The sequence below is a fragment of the Pristiophorus japonicus genome, chromosome 3, assembly GCF_044704955.1.
Source record: "Pristiophorus japonicus isolate sPriJap1 chromosome 3, sPriJap1.hap1, whole genome shotgun sequence".
In the NCBI taxonomy this organism is placed as follows: Eukaryota; Metazoa; Chordata; class Chondrichthyes; family Pristiophoridae; genus Pristiophorus; species Pristiophorus japonicus.
This window is the reverse complement of record NC_091979.1, coordinates 214,166,708-214,185,550: the sequence shown is the minus strand read 5'-3', so window position 1 is coordinate 214,185,550 and position 18,843 is coordinate 214,166,708. Positions and strand designations below refer to the sequence as shown.

The following is an 18,843-nucleotide window of genomic DNA, read 5'->3' as shown; positions in this document are numbered from 1 at the left end:
ACCTTCCCACTCCTCTGTACCTGACGATGTTCCTGCCCACGCTCCAAAACGGCGACCAGGGTTTTGATGATGTCACCCAGTCGCCTATTTAAAAATACTTGGAGCAGCTCACGCTGGAGGTTGAAGTGCTATGCTGCTCCAGCTCTTTTATAGCCCAACCTGCGGAGCTGTTCTCTCACAGGTCGAGGGGCCACAAGATTATCTAACCCGTGCTGTACCTGCCCTGAGAGTGTTAGATGGGAAAATGCAGAGCGAGCTTTACTCTGTATCTAACATGCACTGTACCTGCCCTGGGAGTGTTTGATGGGTCAGTGTAGAGGGAGCTTTGCTCAGTATCTAACCTGTGCTGTACCTGCTCTGAGTGTGTTTGATGGGACAGAAGAGAGGGAGATTTACTTTGTATCTAACACGCACTGTACCTGCCCTGGGAGTGTTCAATGGGAAAATGCAGAGGTAGCTTTACTCTGTATCTAACACACACTGTACCTGCCCTGGGAGTGTTTAATGGGACAGTGCAGGGGGAGCTTTATTCTGTATATAACCCATGCTATACCTGCCATGGGAGTTTTTGATGGGAAGTGCACGGTGAGCTTTACTCTGTATCTAACCCGTGCTGTACTTGCCCTGGGAATTTTTCAGGGGACAGTGCAGGGGAAGCTTTACTCTGTATCTAATCTGTGCTGTACGTGCCCTGGGAGTTTTTGATGGGGCAGTGCAGTGGAAGCTTTACTTTGTATCCACCCTGTTCGGTACCTGCCCTGGAAGTGTTTGATAGGACAAATTAGAAGGAGCTTTACTCTGTATCTAACCTGTGCTGTACCTGTCCTGGGAGCGTTTGATGGGTCAGTGTAGAGGGAGCTTTACTCAGTTTCTAACCCGTGCTGTACCTGCCCTGGGAGTGTTTGACGGGACAGTGCAGGGCGATGTTTTAATCTGCATCTAATCCGTGCTGTATATGCCTTGGGATTATTTGCTGGGATAGTTTAGTGGTAGATTTACTCTGTATGATACCTGTGCTATACCTGGCATGGGAGTGTGTGATGGGACATTGTAGAGATAGCTTTACTCTCTATATAAACCGTGCTATACCTTGCCTGGAAGTGTGTGATGGGACGTTGTAGAGGGGGCTTCACTGTGTATCGAACCCATGACGTACCTGCCCTGGGTGTGTTTGATGAGAGGGAAGAGTGGGAGCTTTACTCTGCGTCGAACATACCCTGTACCTGCCCTGGGATTATTTGATGGGACAATGTAGAGGGAACTTTAGTCTATATCTATCCTGTGTTGTACTTGCCTTGGAAGTGTTTGATGCGACAGCATAGAGGGGGCTTTGTTCTGTATCTAACCTGTACTGTACCTGCCCTGGGAGTGTATGATTGCACAGTGTAGAGGGAGCTTTGCTCTGTATCTAACCCTTGCTATACCTGCCTCAGAGTGTTTGGTGGGACAGCGTAGAGGGAGCTTTAATCTGTATCTAACCCGTGCTGTACCTGCCATGGGAGTTTTTGATGGGACCGTGTAATGGGAACTTTACTCTGTACCTAATGCATGCTGTACCTGGCCTGGGAGTGTGAGATGGGATAGTTTAGTTGGAGCTTTACTTTGTATCTAACCTGTGCTTTACCTGCATTGGGAGTGTGAAGGGGGAGCATTACTCTTGTTAATGAAAATAAATTCACATAGACTCTAGTAAAGTAAGAGAGACAACTTTATTGCTAACAGAGCTCTGGGAGAAGAGTTGAGATCCCGCGATCTGCGAACACCTTCTCCCCCGAGTGCCTTGTGCCGCGGGGTTATAAGCAGTTTACAGGGGGCGGAATACAATCATTTAAATTCATTTACATACAACCAATCAATCCATATGGCAACGCAAGTCATTTACATACAACTTTTTAGTCCTAGTGAAACTTGATAGCATGGCGCGAGTTTGTGGGCCCTTCCTCTGTATCTTTTGTGGTTAGTTATTCTGTTGCAAAACTTTCTATGAAACAGTGGCCTGCACCTGGCCAGGAGTCACTTGTTGCTGCAGAGTTCATATCAGGGACAGCAGATAGGCTTCTTGGTACAAAGTTCATTTAGTGGTGGCTTACCCCATCCTGCTTTGCTATGTCCAAAAATCCACTCCAACAGTTCCCCCTGTTGGTCCTGGAGGATGTTCACGAAATCCAGATGACCACAATGAAGGTGGCTCAGTGCTTAATATGCGGCCTTCGAGGCAAGTTACTTCCCTGACATTTTGTATGTACACCTTGCCTGTAGCTCTAGCCTACCCTTCATAGGTAGTGGTCTGTGCCTGCGTCATCCGCTCCATCTTCCTCGGCGTCTCCGGGTGTTCCCATCAGATGTTCTTTTCCGGTGATCACGCTGGCAACCGGCACTATTCAGATCATTCTGACTTTACAGCAGATATTAAAACATCCGATAATCAAGCAACATGTAATTATTATTACAACAAGAATAACTACTCCATGCGTTAAATAGGACCCCCAGGATCCCCCTAATAGCCAGTCAAGCCAGCTATTCCCCCTTTTTGGGCCTTGTCTGAACTCGTCAAGCTGCTTTCTTATGGCATCAATGGCTTGGGTGATATTGTATGATTCATCTGTAACATGCGTTATACATTTGTCTCCTATTATTGTGCATACTCCCCCCTGTTGGGCTAACTGATAATATACGGCATAATGGGTCTGCTGAGTATACAATCTTAATTCAGACAGCTCCTGGTTGATGGCATCCAATCTCTTAGATGTGCTGTTTCCCAGAATGGTTAATCCACAAATAAGATAGTTCCTATTTTTGGCACTAATTACCCCCGCTGATCCCCCCACAGACAGGGCCCCGAGGAACCCGTGGCTAAGTGATGATCCCAGCATGATAGGATCCTCCCAATTGGCACAGAACTCCTTGCTGATGGCCAGTGTTACTATCCTTCTCCGGGTATGCCACCTTTTGGGGCATGGAACAGTGAGTGGTCCTATAGTTCCTACTGCAAAGAGGACCGGGAGGGTCGGTGTAGCGGTCTTGAAGGTGCCGTTGAGGAGGAACACGAATCCCTCCTTAGCTCTATAACACTTTACGTCGATGTTGCTAACACTCGTGAACTGCTTATACCACCAATTGCTCGGTTCCCTTGAATTTGAGCCCGATCCTACCAATTGGTAAGCATCAAACGGGTATGCCCATGTTTCTGAGCTGACATGAGTTCCGTTGCACTGACCGCAGATAACTTGCCTCCCTGCGGTCACGTTCAGGCATCTTTGCTCATTACAGGTGCGAGTAAACTGGCCTCTATGCACTCGACAGTGCTGACAGGCACACTGCGTCTGCACACAGGTGGCGTTCTTGGGGACCAGGGCATATGCACACCCCCATCCTTGCCCTGAGAAGCAAAGCGGGTAGCTTGCATTGTCTGAGCATACCGTTTCGTCCTTTCCCCGGGACCCCCTGCACACAGGATCTGTGGGATTTATTAATTCCACGCATCTTCCCTGTATACTCCTTCTATATTCGCCGGTTTGTCCCTCACAGGGTGTGTCCGAGGTATCCGCCGTATATAAGTCACAGGGAGTCCACCCAGGGGTGGCCACGAACAGGGCCTCTACTGATTGGGCTAGTGGGTAACACACGGTTCGATTGCCTTGTAAACAAACATATATAGGTCTTGAAAAACAAGTTATCTTCTAATCCTATTAGCTTTACAGCCGTGACAACATAGAATAATGCGATTATATACGCTATCTTAGACATGTTTGTTACGCTCAAATAATACAATATTTACACATTAGCAGTGGCCGTAATTTGGACTTGCTTGCAGCCGTCACCTGTTCGGGGTGCATAAACAAGTATCACATGTCTTATGTTTACTAATTAGTTTCTTTGTACAATTTCAACTGGGTCCAATGTTTCCATACATTCTTCCCTCTTATGTCCAGACAGGCACAGGTGTCTCCACTGATTATGACCTCATATGGGCCATTCCATTTTGGTGCAAACCCTGATTTTTCAGGTAATGTTTTTACCATGACGCGACGTCCCGCCACCGGGACGTCAGGGAACCATTCAAGCTCTTTCTGAGCGTCTCTCTCTTCCTGATTGCCTCTTACTAATTTACGCATCCCTTTGAGTTGAGTGCTCAGTTCCAAAACATACCGTTTAATTTTGTCTTTTAATGGGCCTACGTCGGCCCCACCTGTTATGATGCTTTCTGGTAATTGCATCGCCCTCCTGTCATTAGTTCATAAGGGGTTAATCCAGTTGTCCAGTTTACCGTGGCTCTTAACTTCATTAATATAATAGGTAATACTTCTGTCCACGTTCTTCCTGACGTTTGCATGGCCTTGGCCAGGGCGTTCTTAAGGGTATGGTTCATGCGTTCTACCATTCCAGAACTCTGCGGGTGGTAGGGGATGTGGAATTTGTGTTGTATGCCCATTAGCTGGCATACTGTTTTTACAATCTTCCCGGTGAAGTGGGTGCCTTGGTCAGAATCTATCTGAAGAGGCACTCCCCATTGGGGAATCACCTGCTCGGTCAATATCCTTGCCACTGTTGAGGCAGTGCAATCACGTGTGGGAAAAGCTTCCACCCACCAGGTAAATTGATCTATAATCACTAGGCAATATCTTTTTCCATGGGATGGGGGCAAAGGACCTGTGAAATCAATTTGTAAATGTTCCCATGGCCCCCGTGGACGGGGCTGGTGTCCCATTTTAATTTTAATGGGCCTGCCTGAATTATTTTGTGCGCACGTAACGCATCGATGGCAATGTTTGGCAATATCTCTCCCCATCCCCTTCCACCACCAATCTCTTCCAAGACTCCTGGTCATGGCCTCTCGTCCCGAATGGGACAGGCCATGGTGCAACTCCAATAAGGTATTCTGTATGCATTCAAGCGCCATTACCTTGTCGTTTTGTCTCCAAACGTTATCCTTTCCTTGCGTTGCGCCCTGCTTTGTCCACATACCCCTTTCTTCCTCAGAAGTGTCCTGGTGTAGTTTCTCGATACTTATCTGTTCGTCTCGGACCCCAGCGGCGCTGACTGAGGCTTCCTCACACTCCTCTTCTCCTAATGCCTCTTGTGCAGCTAAGTCCGCAGCTTGATTTCCCTGATGACTCAGCCAATTTGGACTGGGGTTCGTTCCGGTTCCCTTTGGTAGGTTTTAATTTTGCGACCTGTTTTGGTTTATTACTGGCTGCTCAGAGAGCTTCTATTCTCAGCTGGTGTTTTATGGGATGTCCCCTCCTCCCCCATGCTGTCATATAATCGTGTACTACCCTGAATGCATATCTACTGTCCGTATAGATATTAACGATCTTACCCTCTGATAGTTCCAGTGCCCGGGTGAGGGCTACCAATTCTGCCACCTGAGCTGACGACCTCCCATTAATTCGCCCTGATTTGACTGACTCTCGATCCTGGTTAACTACAGCCCATCCGGTACGAGGTAGTCCCTCTACATATTTTCGCGAGCCGTTCACAAACAAGGTTTATTCTGCGGTTTGAAGGGGCGTGTCTTTTATTCTATCCTCTTCTATGTCCATATCCACGTCCCCGCAATTGTTGGGCTCTCTCTCTTGCACTATGCCCTCCGTGGGGTTTTCCCCTACATCTCTAATTATAGCTACTGCTTTGTTGGGTGGCAAGAGGACTGCTTCCCACTTTGCCCGTCTCATATTAGAAACGGTTCTCAGTTTTCCTGTGTTTAACATTTCTACCAATGTGTGTTTGGTGTGGAGAATGATGTTTCCGGTCATTACCACGGGCTCGCTTATTTTTACTGCCCAAGCTGCGCAGTCTAGTGCAGCTATACATCTGGATAATCCGGTCACCACCGGACCTTCGGCGGTGGAGTCATAGGCTATAGGTCTCCTTTTATCCCCATGATCTTGGGTGACCACGGCCGTATAGAACCCATCTTCATTGGTACAGTGGATGTGGAAATCTTTACCCATGTCAGGCAATCCCAATCCAGGTGCGGAGACTAGTTCTGACTTGAGTTTACTATACGCCTGTTCTTGTTCAGGACCCCACTCTATAAGGTCTAGGGCCGGTTTTCCTCCCTTTACTAGTCTTTGTATAGGCTCGGCGATCTTTGCAAACTCAGGGATAAAGTTACGGCTGTAATTAAAGAGACCCAGTACCTTCCTCACCCCCCCCCTTACCGTTACTGATCTAGGCATGTCCTTGACAGCCTTTTTCCTATCCGAGGGCATTTCTTTCAACCCCTTTGAAAGGCAGTACCTTAGGTACAGGACTTGGGTTTTCCCTACCTGGGCTTTCTTGGGGTTGACCTTGAGGCCTGCCGTCTCCAAAGCTCGTAACACCAGGTATAGGGTTGCCTGTTGTCCCTCCTTGAGTTCTGAAGCTATTAATATGTCGTCGACATATTGTAAAATACTATTTCCTGCCGGTACTTCTATTTGTTTTAGTACGTCGCTCATGACTCGGTGGAATATGGCAGGACTATTATGGAACCCTTGTGGTAATCGGGTCCAAGTATATTGTTTATCCTCCACCGTGAAGGCGAATTTCTCTTGTGATTCTGGGTCGAGGGGAAATGCCCAGAAGCCATTGGCTATGTCCAGGACTGTAAAGATTTTATGTTCAGGGAATAATCCATTAAGGATTGTGGAGGGACTGGCCACTATCGGGTATAGTTTGGGGGTGACCTTATTAAGGGCGGTGTAGTCAATGGTTAGTCTATAACTCCCATCTGGCTTCCCTACTGGCCATGTTGGGGAGTTAGTGGTGCTAACAGTTTCTCTTAAGATACCTTTTTCCACTAGTCCCTTTACTATTTCTACAACTGCTGTTCTGGCTTCGGGTCTTATAGGGTATTGCCGGTGTGGTTTATGAGATGGTCCAGGGACCTTAATAGGGTCCATGTCCACCTTTCCGGTATCCAGTGTTGTCTGTGCCCAAACCCCGGGCACAGAGGCACAAATGCCGCCATATCCTCCAGTCTCAGTATGCCAGTTGGTTTTTGTGGCTGTTGCTACACCTAAACTTTCCATATGGTGAGCTATCTGTCCCAAATCTCCCTTACTGCCATCTGCCTTTGGCCATGTTAATTTCCCCTTGCCACAATCAATCAGGGCCTGAAATTCCTTCATTACATCATTCCCCAATATTGTTCCCTCAGAATTCTTGCATACGTAAAATCTCATGGGTATACATAAATTATCAATTTCCACCACTTGGGTGATGCTCAGGTAGGACGGTGTTGGCCGTCCATCTATTCTGTTTATTAAAGCCTTTTTGTCGGTTACGGGAAGGGGTAGATCGGTAATGGATATTGAGGCTCCAGTATCCACTAGCATCTCACACTGTCGGCCCCCTACTAGTGCAGACACATATGTCCTTCCCTCCTTTTTACTTTGTACAGGAGCCGCCGGGCATCACAGGGTGGCTTTGTACTCCTGCCACTGCTGGTATTCCTGTTCTGACAGGGTCCTTGCCTTATTAGGATAGCCATTTTTACTATAGCATGTCGCGTCTAAATGTCCCTTTTTGCCGCAATATATGCATTGCTTTTCCATGCGTTTCCCCTTACATTCTTTGGCAAAGTGACCCACCTTCCCGCAGTTATGGCATGTCCCCTTTTTCTGTCCTCACCCCATCCCTGCTGCAAAAAACCCTTTCTTGTTTTATCTTTGTTTGGGATTTTTCATCGTCCCCTCTTTGGACGCCACTAGCCCATTCCACCAGTTCATCATAATCCTGGGTTACAATTACTCCCATTTTTATAATGGTCTGGTGTGCAGCGGATAGTCCGTCCTTAAATGCTCGGTCGCTGCGGCCCGGGTTTCCCTGTCCAGAGCATTCTTGATATATCTGGAATAATCTTTCCCCATACTCTGAGGCTCCTTCCCCCTTTTGTTGTTTGGTTGTAGTAATTTTACTCCAATTAGTAGGGGCATTACCTAAAACTCGTTGGATCTCGGTTATAAAAGGGCCAAAGGACGCCTGTTGACCATCTACTTCAGTGGTTAATGGTACCGCGTGTGTCCAACGTCCCCCTGAAAAGTTGGCATTGGCTGCTACCGCGGCTCCTCCGGCCACTACTCTCCACCGATCTGTCGGGCAAGCCGCTCGGACTAGTTGGTGGATATCTCTGAGGTGTAGTTGGTGGCCCACCCAAACTGTATCCAGCTCTGCCCAAAATTTGGTATTCGCACACCGGGGTTGTAATTTGTTCAGGGATGCCATTATCTGCTGTCTCTCGCCGGGGGTAAATGGTTTATAGGTTGCAGTGGGATTCGCTGCAGTTCCTCCCCTGGTGACTGGCGTCGCCGGGAAGGTTTCTAGATCTTCCTGACCCGGGGCTGTTGCCTCACCTTGGTAATCTTCGTAAGGGGGCAGTGAGGCTGTTTCTCCCCCCCCCATTGGGAACAGTTCTGAATCTGTTGTTCTAACACCAGACATTTCTTTTCCCATTCCCTACATTTTCCTTGTGCCTGACTTAATTGTTTACTTTTCTTTTCCCTTTTCTCTCTAACGTCCTTTACTTGCTCAATTAGTCCTGCTAACTAATGTACTAGTAATACTCCGGCCTTTTTGGTTTTATCTTTCTTTTGTTTTGCCATCCAATTTCGTTGTTATTCTAATGTCTGGGATACATCCCAGCCGTCTTTCTGCAATTATTTTTAATTAAGACTTGTCGATCGGTCATGTAAGAGTTAATTAGGGACCCGGGCAGTCCACATTTTACGTCCGTTTCCTTACCTACCATTGAAGATGTTTATTCTATGTTCCTGTATTTCCCTTTAGTTTATGGAATTTCCGAACTTAAATACTCACGGCCACGATTCACCTCGCAGAGACCTCTTGTCTTGCTCGCGAAGATTAACGTGGTTCCTTACCACTGGAGTCCGGCTCTTGGTTGGAGTGATCAGTTCCCTTCCGCACCGATTTCTATATCACCTTCTATGAACATTGGACTAAAATAATCAACCCCCGCATCACCAATTACTTTACTTTCAGTCTGCGTTGTACGCCACTACAGTCTGAATTTCTTAACTCTTATCACATACTATCACATACTATCAACTTACTGAATCTATTTTATTCGTTTGATACCACTTTGCCGGCCAGCCGCTTCCCCCAGTATAATTTCTGGGTGGTCAGAAATTGACTACTGTTCCGTTCTACTGGGTCATATGACTATCCAACTCCGCGGTATCCTGCCGACTACGCCAATTTGTTAATGAAAATAAATTCACATAGACTCTAGTAAAGTAAGAGAGACAACTTTATTGCTAACAGAGCTCTGGGAGAAGATTTGAGGTCCCGCGACCTGCGAATCACATTCTCCCCGAGTGCCTTGTGCCGCGGGGTTATAAGCAGTTTACAGGGGGCGGAATACAATCATTTAAATTCATTTACATACAACCAATCAATCCATATGGCAACGCAATTCATTTACATACAACCAATCAATCCATATGGCAACGCAATTCATTTACATGCAACTTTTTAGTCCTAGTGAAACCTGATAGCATGGCGTGAGTTTGGGGGCCCTTCCTCTGTATCTTCTTTTGTGGTTAGTTATTCTGTTGCAAAGCTTTCTATGAAACAGTGGCCTGCACCTGGCCAGGAGTCACTTGTTGCTGCAGAGTTCATATCAGGGACAGCAGATAGGCTTCTTGGTACAAAGTTCATTTAGTGGAAAGGCAGATAGTTGGCTTACCCCATCATGCTTTGCTATGTCCAAAAATCCACTCCAACACTCTGTATCTTAACCTGTGCTGTACCTGTCATGGGAGTGTTTCATGGGACAGTATAGAGGGAGCTTTACTCAGTATCTCATCATCATAGGTGGTCCCTCGAATGAGGATGACTTGCTTCCACAAGTTCACAGGTGTTTCGATGAAGGACCTGATGGTCCAGTCCTGAATTCCAATTGAGGGGGTGGAAGATGCCTGTGCATGATTTTTTTTAATGTGTGGTGACCGTTGCACACCAGCCACCACACGGGCTTGACAGAGCTAGGCCTTTATCCAGTGGCAAGCATTAACCAAGACGATTGAAGACCTGTTGTGCTGCATGGACCTAGTGTGCACACATATCGCAGTGTGGGCTGGTCCGTGCTGCCCCTGGGCCCTCGGCTCTTCTGGGCCCCGAACCCTCATCTGTCGCACCTCCGCCATGATCTCTCGCTGCTCATCCGCCATAAACATTCACCGCATCGCGCCACAAATACTCGCCGCTCATCTGCCCTGACCTTCCCACTCCTCTGTACCTGACGATGTTCCTGCCCACGCTCCAAAACGACCAGGGTTTTGATGATGTCACCCAGTCACCTATTTCAAAATACTTGGAGCAGCTCACGCTGGAGGTTGAAGTGCTATGCTGCTCCAGCTCTTTTATAGCCCAACCTGCGGAGCTGTTCTCTCACAGGTCGAGGGACCACGAGATTATCTAACCCGTGCTGTACCTGCCCTGAGAGTGTTAGATGGGAAAATGCAGAGATAGCTTTACTCTGTATCTAACATGCACTGTACCTGCCCTGGGATTGTTTAATGGGACAATATAGCTGGATCTTTACTCTGTAACTAACCCGTGCTGTACCTGCCCTGGGACTTTTTGATAGAACAATGCAGGGGGAGTTTTACGCTGTATTTAACCCTTGCTGTACCTGCCATGGGAGTTTTTGATGGGGCAGTGCAGGGGGAGCTTTACTTTGTATCAAACCCATGCTGCACATGCCCTGTCAGTGTTTGATGGGACAGTGCAGAGGGAGCTTTTTTCTGTACCTCACCCTCGCTGTTGCAGCCCTGGTAGTATTTGATGGATCAGTGTGGAGGGAGCTTTACTCTTTATCTATCCGTGCTGTAACTGCCTTGAGAGTGTATGATGGGACAGAAGAGAGTGAGATTTATTCCGCATCGAATACGCGCTGTATGTGCCCTGGGAATGTTTCGTGGGACAGTGCAGGGAAAGCTTTACTCTGTATCTAACCCGTGCTGTACCTGCCTTGGGTGTGTTTGATGACACAGTGTAGAGGGATCTTCACACTCTATCTAACCCGTGCTTTACCTGCACTGGAAGTGTTTGATGCGAGAGTGTAGAGGGAGCTTCATTCTGTATCTAACCCGTGCCATACCCGACCAGGGAGTGTTTGATGGGACAGTGTGGAGGAAGCTTTACTCAGTATCTATCCCGTCCTGTAGCTACTCTGGTAATATTTGATGGGACAGAAGAGAGGGAGATTTACTCTGTATCTAACCTGTGCTGTACCTGACCTGGGAGTGTTTGATGGGTCAGAAGAGTGGGAGATTTATTCTCCATCTAACACACACTGTACCTTCCCTGAGAGTGTTCGATGGGACAGTTTAGGAGGAGCTTTACTCTGTATCTAGCCCGTGCTGTACCTGACTTGGGTATGTTTGATGACACAGTGTAGAGGGAACTTCACACTCTATTGGGCCCAAGTTTCGGGCCGCATCTAGAACGGCGCAGCCCCAACCTGGACGCCCATTTTTCGCGCCACACAGTGCGCCTAAAAAAAACTTCCAGATTCTCCGGCTCCCGGCAGGTCCTCTGGCCCTCGGCGCGGCGCAGCAAAAGCTGTAGGGGGCGGAGCTAGGTCCCTGCGCTGAAAACAGTGCCGGGACCTCTGCACATGCGCGCTACAGTGGGCACGCATGTGCAGTAACTCCAGGCGCCCAAAACTGTGTGGGAGGGGCCCGAAGCACGCAGCCCCTAGCCCTGGCCGAATGGCCTCACTGGGGCTGCATGCATAAGGCTGCTTCCTCCGGACCGGACCCGACCCGACTTGACTCTCGCTCCCACCCCCCCCAACCGGACCGCCCTCCCCCCAACCCGACCTCCGCTTTCCCCGCTCCCGACCTTCCCCCCTCTCCCCAACCGACCTCCGCTCCCGACCTTCCCCCCCCCCCGACCGACCTCTGCTCTCGACCGATCTCCCCCCCCCCCACCCCCGACCGATCTCCTCCCCCCCCGACCGATCTCCCCCCGCCCCCCGACCGATCTCCGCACCCCCCCCCCCCCCCCCCGACCGACCCCTCCGCCCCGACCCGCGCTCCCCCCGATCCGTGCTCCCGACCCTCCCGGACCCCGGACCCGACGCCACCTACCTGTCAATCCGGTAAGTCTAAGCTCGAAGTCTCGGGCCCGGCCCGTTCAGCCTCCCTCTCCTTTCTTTCTCTCTCTCTCTCTCTCTTCCCCCCTTCTCTCCCCCCTTCCCCTCCATTCCTTCTCTTCCCCCCTCCCCTCCCTCCCTTCTCTCACCCCCCCTCCTCCCTCCCTTCCTTCTCTCCCCCCTCCCTCCTCCTACCTCTCCTCCCCCCTCCCCTACCTCCTTTCTCACCCCCCCTCCCCTCCATCCCTTCTCACCCCCCCTCCCCTCCCTCCCTTCTCACCCCCCTCCCCTCCCTCCCTTGTCACCCCCCTCTCCCCCCACCCCATCTTCCCCCCCACCCCCTCTTTCCCCCCTCCCCCTCTCCCCCACTCCACCACCCCTCCTCCCCCTCCCCTCCACCCCTCCACCCCCCCTCCCCATCCTCCCCCTCCCCTCGCTGTCAGAAACACAGACACTGACAGACAGAGAGTGAGAGACACACACAGACAGACAGACAGAGAGATAGAGACACTGACAGAGAGACACTGTGGGGTGGGGGTGGGGGCGGGGCGGGGGGCTCCCGGTACTGCAGTCGGTAAGTAGAGAATGTTTTATTTATTGATTTAAAAAAAAAATTATTTCTTATTAATTTTTTTTGATTGATTTATTGGTTGATTTATTTATGTTTTTATCATTTATTATTGATGATGGCTCTTTATTTGTAAAACTGAAGTGTTTAATGTTTGTAAACTTCCCTTTAAACCCCCCTCCCCCCCTCCCCTACGCCTGATTTGTAACCTACGCCTGATTTTCTAAAGTGTAGACAAGGTTTTTTCGAGCGTACAAAAATCTTCACTTACTCCATTCTAAGTTAGTTTGGAGTAAGTTTTCACTGCCGAAACTTTGAAAACAGGCGTAAGTGGCCGGACACGCCCCCTTTTGAAAAAAAAATTCTGTTCCAAAGTGAAACTGTTCTAACTGACTAGAACTGGAGCAAACTAAATGCCGCGAATTTGAATTTCTAACATACTCCGTTCTACACCAGTTGCTCCAAAAAATCAGGAGCAACTGAGGCCGAAACTTGGGCCCTATATAACCCATGCTTTACCTGCACTGGAAGTGTTTGATGCGACAGTGTAGAGGGAGCTTCATTCTGTATCTAACCCGTGCCATACCCGTCCAGGGAGTGTTTGATGGGACAGTGTGGAGGAAGCTTTACTCAGTATCTATCCCGTCCTGTAGATACTCTGGTAATGTTTGATGGGACAGAAGAGAGGGAGATTTACTCTGCATCAAACACGCGCTGTTCCTGCCCTGGGAGTGTTTGATGGATCAGTGTAGGGGGAGCTTTACTCTGTATCTAACCCATGTTGTACCTGCCCTGGGAGTGTTTGATGGGACAGTGCAGAGGGAGCTTTACTCTGTATCTATCCCGTGCTGTACCAACCATGGGAGTGTTTGATGTGACATTTTTGGGGGAGCTTTACTCTGCATCTAACCCATGCAGTACCTGCCCTGGGAGTGTTTGATGGGATAGTGTAGAGGGAGGTTTACTCTGTAGCTAATCCATGCTGTTCCTGTTCTGGCACTGTTTGATGGAACAGTTTGCAGGGAGCTTTACTCCGTATCTATGCTGCACTGACCCTGCCCTGGGAGTGGTTGATGGGGCAGTGCAGAGGGAGCGTTACTCTATATCTAACCCGTGCTGTACCTGGCCTGGGAGTCTGTGATGGGACAGTGTAAAGGGAGCTTTACTCTGTATCTAAGCCAAACTGTACCTGTTCTGGCAGTGTTTGATGGTTCAGTGTAGAAGGGGCTTTACTCTCTATCTACCCCATGCTGTACCTGTCCTGGGAGTGTTTGATGGGACAGATTAGAGGGAGTTTTACACTGTACCTGTCCTGGGAGTGTTTGATGGGTCAGTCTGGAGGGAGCTTTACTCAGTATCTGCACGTGCTGTATCTGCTCTGGGTGTGTTTGATGGGACAGAAGAGTGGGAGATTTGGTCTCTATCTGATACACACTTTACCCTCCCTGGGAGTGTTTGATGGGACAGTATAGGGGGAGCTTTATTCTGTATCTAACCCATGCTGTATCTACCCTGCGAGCATTTGATAGGACAGTGCAGAGGGAGCTTCACTCTGTATCTAACCCATGCTGTACCTGCCCTGGGAGTGTTTGATGGGAAAGTGCAGAGGTAGCTTTAATCTGTATCTATCACGTGCCGTACCTGCCCTGGGAGTGTTTAATGGGACAATATAGTTGGAGCTTTACTCTGTATCTAACGTGTGCTATACCTGACTTGGCAGTGTTTGATGGATCAGTATAGAGGGTGCTTTACTCTGTATTTAACTCGTGCTGTATCTACCCCGGGAGTGTTTGATGGGATAGATTAAATGAGATTTACTCTGTTTCTATCTAACCCGTGCTGTACCTGCCCTGGTAGTGTTCGATGGATCAGTGTGGAGGGAGCTTTACTCTTTATCTAACCGTGCTGTACCTGCCTTGAGTGTGTTTGATTGGACAGAAGAGAGGGAGATTTAGTCTGCATCAACTACGCACTGTACGTCCCCTGGGAGTATTTCATGGGACAGTGTAGGGGGAGCTTTACTCTGTATCTAACCCGTGCTGTACCTGCCTTGGTTGTGTTTGATGACACAGTGTGGAGGGATCTTCACACTCTATCTTACCCGTGCTTTACCTGCACTGGAAGTGTTTGATGCGATAGTGTAGAGGGAGCTTCATTCTGTATCTAACCCGTGCTGTACCCGTCCAGGGAGTGTTTGATGGGACATTGTGGAGGAAGCTTTACTCAGTATCTATCCCGTCCTGTAGCTACCCTGGTAATGTTTGATGGGACAGAAGAGAGGGAGATTTACTCTGCATCTACCACGCGCTATTCCTGCCCTGGGAGTGTTTGATGTGACAGTGTAGGGGGAGCTTTTCTCTGTATCTAACCTGTGCTGTTCCTGCCTTGGGAGTGTTTAATGGGACACTGCAGGGGGAACATTACTCTGTATCTAACCAACGCTGTACCTGCCCTGGTCGTATTTGATGGGACAGTGCAGAGGACGCTTTACTCTGTATCTAACACGTGCTATACCTGCACTGGGACTGTTTAATGGGACAGTGTAGAGGGAGATTTACTGCTTATCTAACCCACACTGTACCTGCCCTGGAAGTGATTGATGGGACAGTGTAGGGGGAGCTTTTCTCTGTATCTAACCCGCACTGTAACGGCCCTGGGAGTGTTTGATGTGACAGTGCAGGGGGAGCTTTACACTGTATCTAACATACGCTGTCTCTGCCTTGGGTGTGTTTGCTGGGACAGTTTTGGGGGAGCTTTATTCTGTATCTAACCCATGTTGTACCTGCCCTGGGAGTGTTTGATGGGACAGTGCAGAGGGACCTTTACTCTGTATCTACCCCGTGATGTACCTGCTCTGGGAGTGTTTGATGGGACACTGCAGAGGGGAGCGCTACTCTGTATTTAACCAATGCTGTACCTGCTCTGTGAGTGTTCGATGAAACAGTTTGGAGGGAGCTTTACTCCGTATCTATGCTGCACTAACCCTGCCCTGGGAGTGTTTCATGGGGCAGTGCAGAGGGAGCGTTACTCTGCAACTAACCCGTGCTGTACCTGGCCTGGGAGTCTGTGATGGGACAGTGTAGAGGGAGCTTTACACTGTATCTAAGCCAAACTGTACCTGCTTTGGCAGTGTTTGATGGTTCGGTGTAGAGGGGGCTTTACTCTGTATCTACCCGTGCTGTCCCTGCTCTGGGTGTTTTTGATGGGACAGAAGAGTGGGAAATTTACTCTCCATCCGACACACATCTTACCCTCCCTGGGAGTGTTTAATGGGACAATATAGCTGGAGCTTTACTCTGTATCTAACGTGTGTTGTACCTGTCCTGGGAGTTTTTGATGGGGCAGTGCAGGGGAAGCTTTACTCTGTATCTAACCCGTGCTGTACCTGACTTGGTAGTGTTTGATGGATCAGTGTAGAGGGTGCCTTACTCTGTATTTAACGCGTGCTGTATCTACCCTGGGAGTGTTTGATGGGACAGATTAAATTAGATTTATTCTGTATCTAACCCGTGCTGTACCTGCCCTGGTAGTATTTGATGGATCTGTGTGGAGGGAGCTTTGCTCTTTATCTAACCGTGCTTTACCTGCCTTGAATGTGTTTGATGGGACAGAAGAGAGGGAGATTTAGTCTGCATCGAATACGCACTGTACGCTTGGAGTGTTTCATACGACAGTGCAGGGGGAGCTTTACTCTGTATCTAACCCGTGCTGTACCTGCCTTGGGTGTGTTTGATGACACAGTGTAGAGGGATCTTCACACTCTATCTAACCCGTGCTTTACCTGCACTGGAAGTGTTTGATGCGAGAGTGTAGAGGGAGCTTCATTCTGTATCTAACCCGTGCCATACCCGACCAGGGAGTGTTTGATGGGACAGTGTGGAGGAAGCTTTACTCAGTATCTATCCCGTCCTGTAGCTACTCTGGTAATGTTTGATGGGACAGAAGAGAGGGAGATTTACTCTGCATCTAACACGTGCTGTTCCTGCCCTGGGAGTGTTTGATGTGACAGTGCAGGGGGAGCTTTACTCTGTATCTAACATACGCTGTTTCTGCCTTGGGTGCGTTTGATGGGACAATATAGCTGGAGCTTTACTCTGTATCTAACCTGTACTGTACCTGCCCTGGGAGTGTTTGATGGGACAGTGTAGAGGAAGCTTTACTCTGTATCTAACCTGTACTGTACCTGTCCTGGGAGTGTTTGATGGGACAGTTTTGGGGGAGCTTTACTCTATATCTAACCCATGCTGTACCTTCCCTGGGAGTGTTTGATGGGACAGTACAGAGGGAGCTTTACTCTGTATCTACCCTGTGCTGTAACTGCCCTGGGATTGTTTGATGGTACAGTTTTGGGGGAGTTTTACTCCGTATCTATGCTGCACTGACCCTGCCCTGGGAGTGTTTGATGGGGCAGTGCAGAGGGAGCGTTACTCTGTATCTAACCCGTGCTGTACCTGGCCTGGGAGTGTTTGATGGGACACTGTAGGGAGAGCTTTACTTTGTATGTGACCACTGCTTTACCTACACTGTAAGTGTTTGATGGGACAGTGTGGAGGGAGCTTTACTCAGTATCTAACCCATGCTGTAGCTTCTCTGGGAGTGTTTGATGGAACAGAAGAGAGGGAGATTTACTTTGTTACCTAACCCGTGCTGTCGCTGCCCAGGGAGTGTTTGATGGATCGTTGTAGAGGGAGCTTTACTTAAGAATATAAGAACATAAGAAATAGTAACAGGAGTGGGCCATACAGTCCCTCGAGCCTGCTCCGCCATTCAATAAGATCATGGCTGATCTGATCATGGACTCAGCTCCACTTCCCCGCCCGCTCTCCATAACCCCTTATTCCCTTATCATTTAAGAAACTCTATTTCTGTCTTAAATTTATTCAATGTCCCAGCTTCCACAGCTCTCTGAGGCAGCGAATTCCTCAGATTTACAACCCTCTGAGAGAAGAAATTTCTCCTCATCTCTGTTTTAAATAGGCGGCCCCTTATTCTAAGATTATGCCCTCTAGTTCTAGTCTCCCCCATCAGTGGAAACATCCTTCCTGCATCCACCTTGTCAAGCCCCCTCATAATCTTATACGTTTCGATAAGATCACCTCTCATTCTTCTGAATTCCAATGAGTAGAGGCCCAACCTACTCAACCTTTCCTCATAAGTCAACCCCTCATCTCTGGAATCAACCTAGTGAACCTTCTCTGACCCGCCTCCAAAGCAAGTATATCCTTTCGTAAATATGGAAAGCAAAACTGTACGCAGTATTCCAGGTGTGGCCTCACCAATATCTTGTATAGCTGTAGTAAGACTTCCCTGCTTTTATACTCCATCCCCTTTGCAGTAACGGGCAAGATTCCATTGGCCTTCCTGATCACTTGCTGTACCTGCATATTATCCTTTTGTGTTTCATGCACATGTATCCCCCTGTGTCTAACCTGTGTCTAACCCGTAAACTGATTCCATGTCTGCAGCAACTGCAATAAGACAGCAATGCCCGTTTGGTTAAAGGTTTAACTTTCTTTTTCCCCAGGGGTGTTTGTACCCAGGCCCCATGTTACTGTATTATTATGGAGTACTGTGCTCACGGGCAGTTATACGAGGTTCTGAGGGCAGGTCGGAAGATCACCCCCCGTCTTTTGGTGGACTGGTCCTCAGGAATCGCCAGCGGAATGAACTACCTACATCTACACAAAATCATCCACAGGGACCTCAAATCGCCCAAGTGAGTAAAACATGTCTACTCTGCAACATACTCATATACACAGACGCACACTCATATACACGCACATGTACACACACTCACACTCATACACACACATATGTACACACACACACTCACTCATAGCTACACACATATATGCACACACACACTCATATACACACACGTAAACACACACACTCATATACACACATCCATCCATCATCATCATCATCATAAACAGTCTCTCGGAATCGAGTAAGACTTGCTTCCACTCTTAGAATGAGTCCTTAGGTGGCTGAACAGTCCAATATGACAGCCACAGTCCCTGCCACAGATGGGACAGACAGTCGTTGAGGGTAAGGGAGGGTGGGACAGGTTTACCACACGTTCTTTCCACTGCCTGCGCTTGTTTTCTGCATGCTCTTGGCGATGAGACTTGAGGTGCTCAGCGCCCTCCCGGATGCACTTCCTCCA

At 48.7% G+C, this 18,843-nt stretch overlaps 1 protein-coding gene across 1 annotated transcript in view; it reads left to right on the top strand.

The window, feature by feature from the left end:
• Nucleotides 1-18,843, top strand: part of map3k13 (mitogen-activated protein kinase kinase kinase 13) — a 145,182-nt gene that overhangs the window by 65,596 nt on the left and 60,743 nt on the right. Inside the window, exon 3 of the mRNA XM_070874915.1 lies at nucleotides 18,199-18,390. Within this exon, the coding sequence (XP_070731016.1) occupies nucleotides 18,199-18,390 (192 nt within the window). The remainder of the gene's footprint in view (nucleotides 1-18,198; nucleotides 18,391-18,843) is intronic.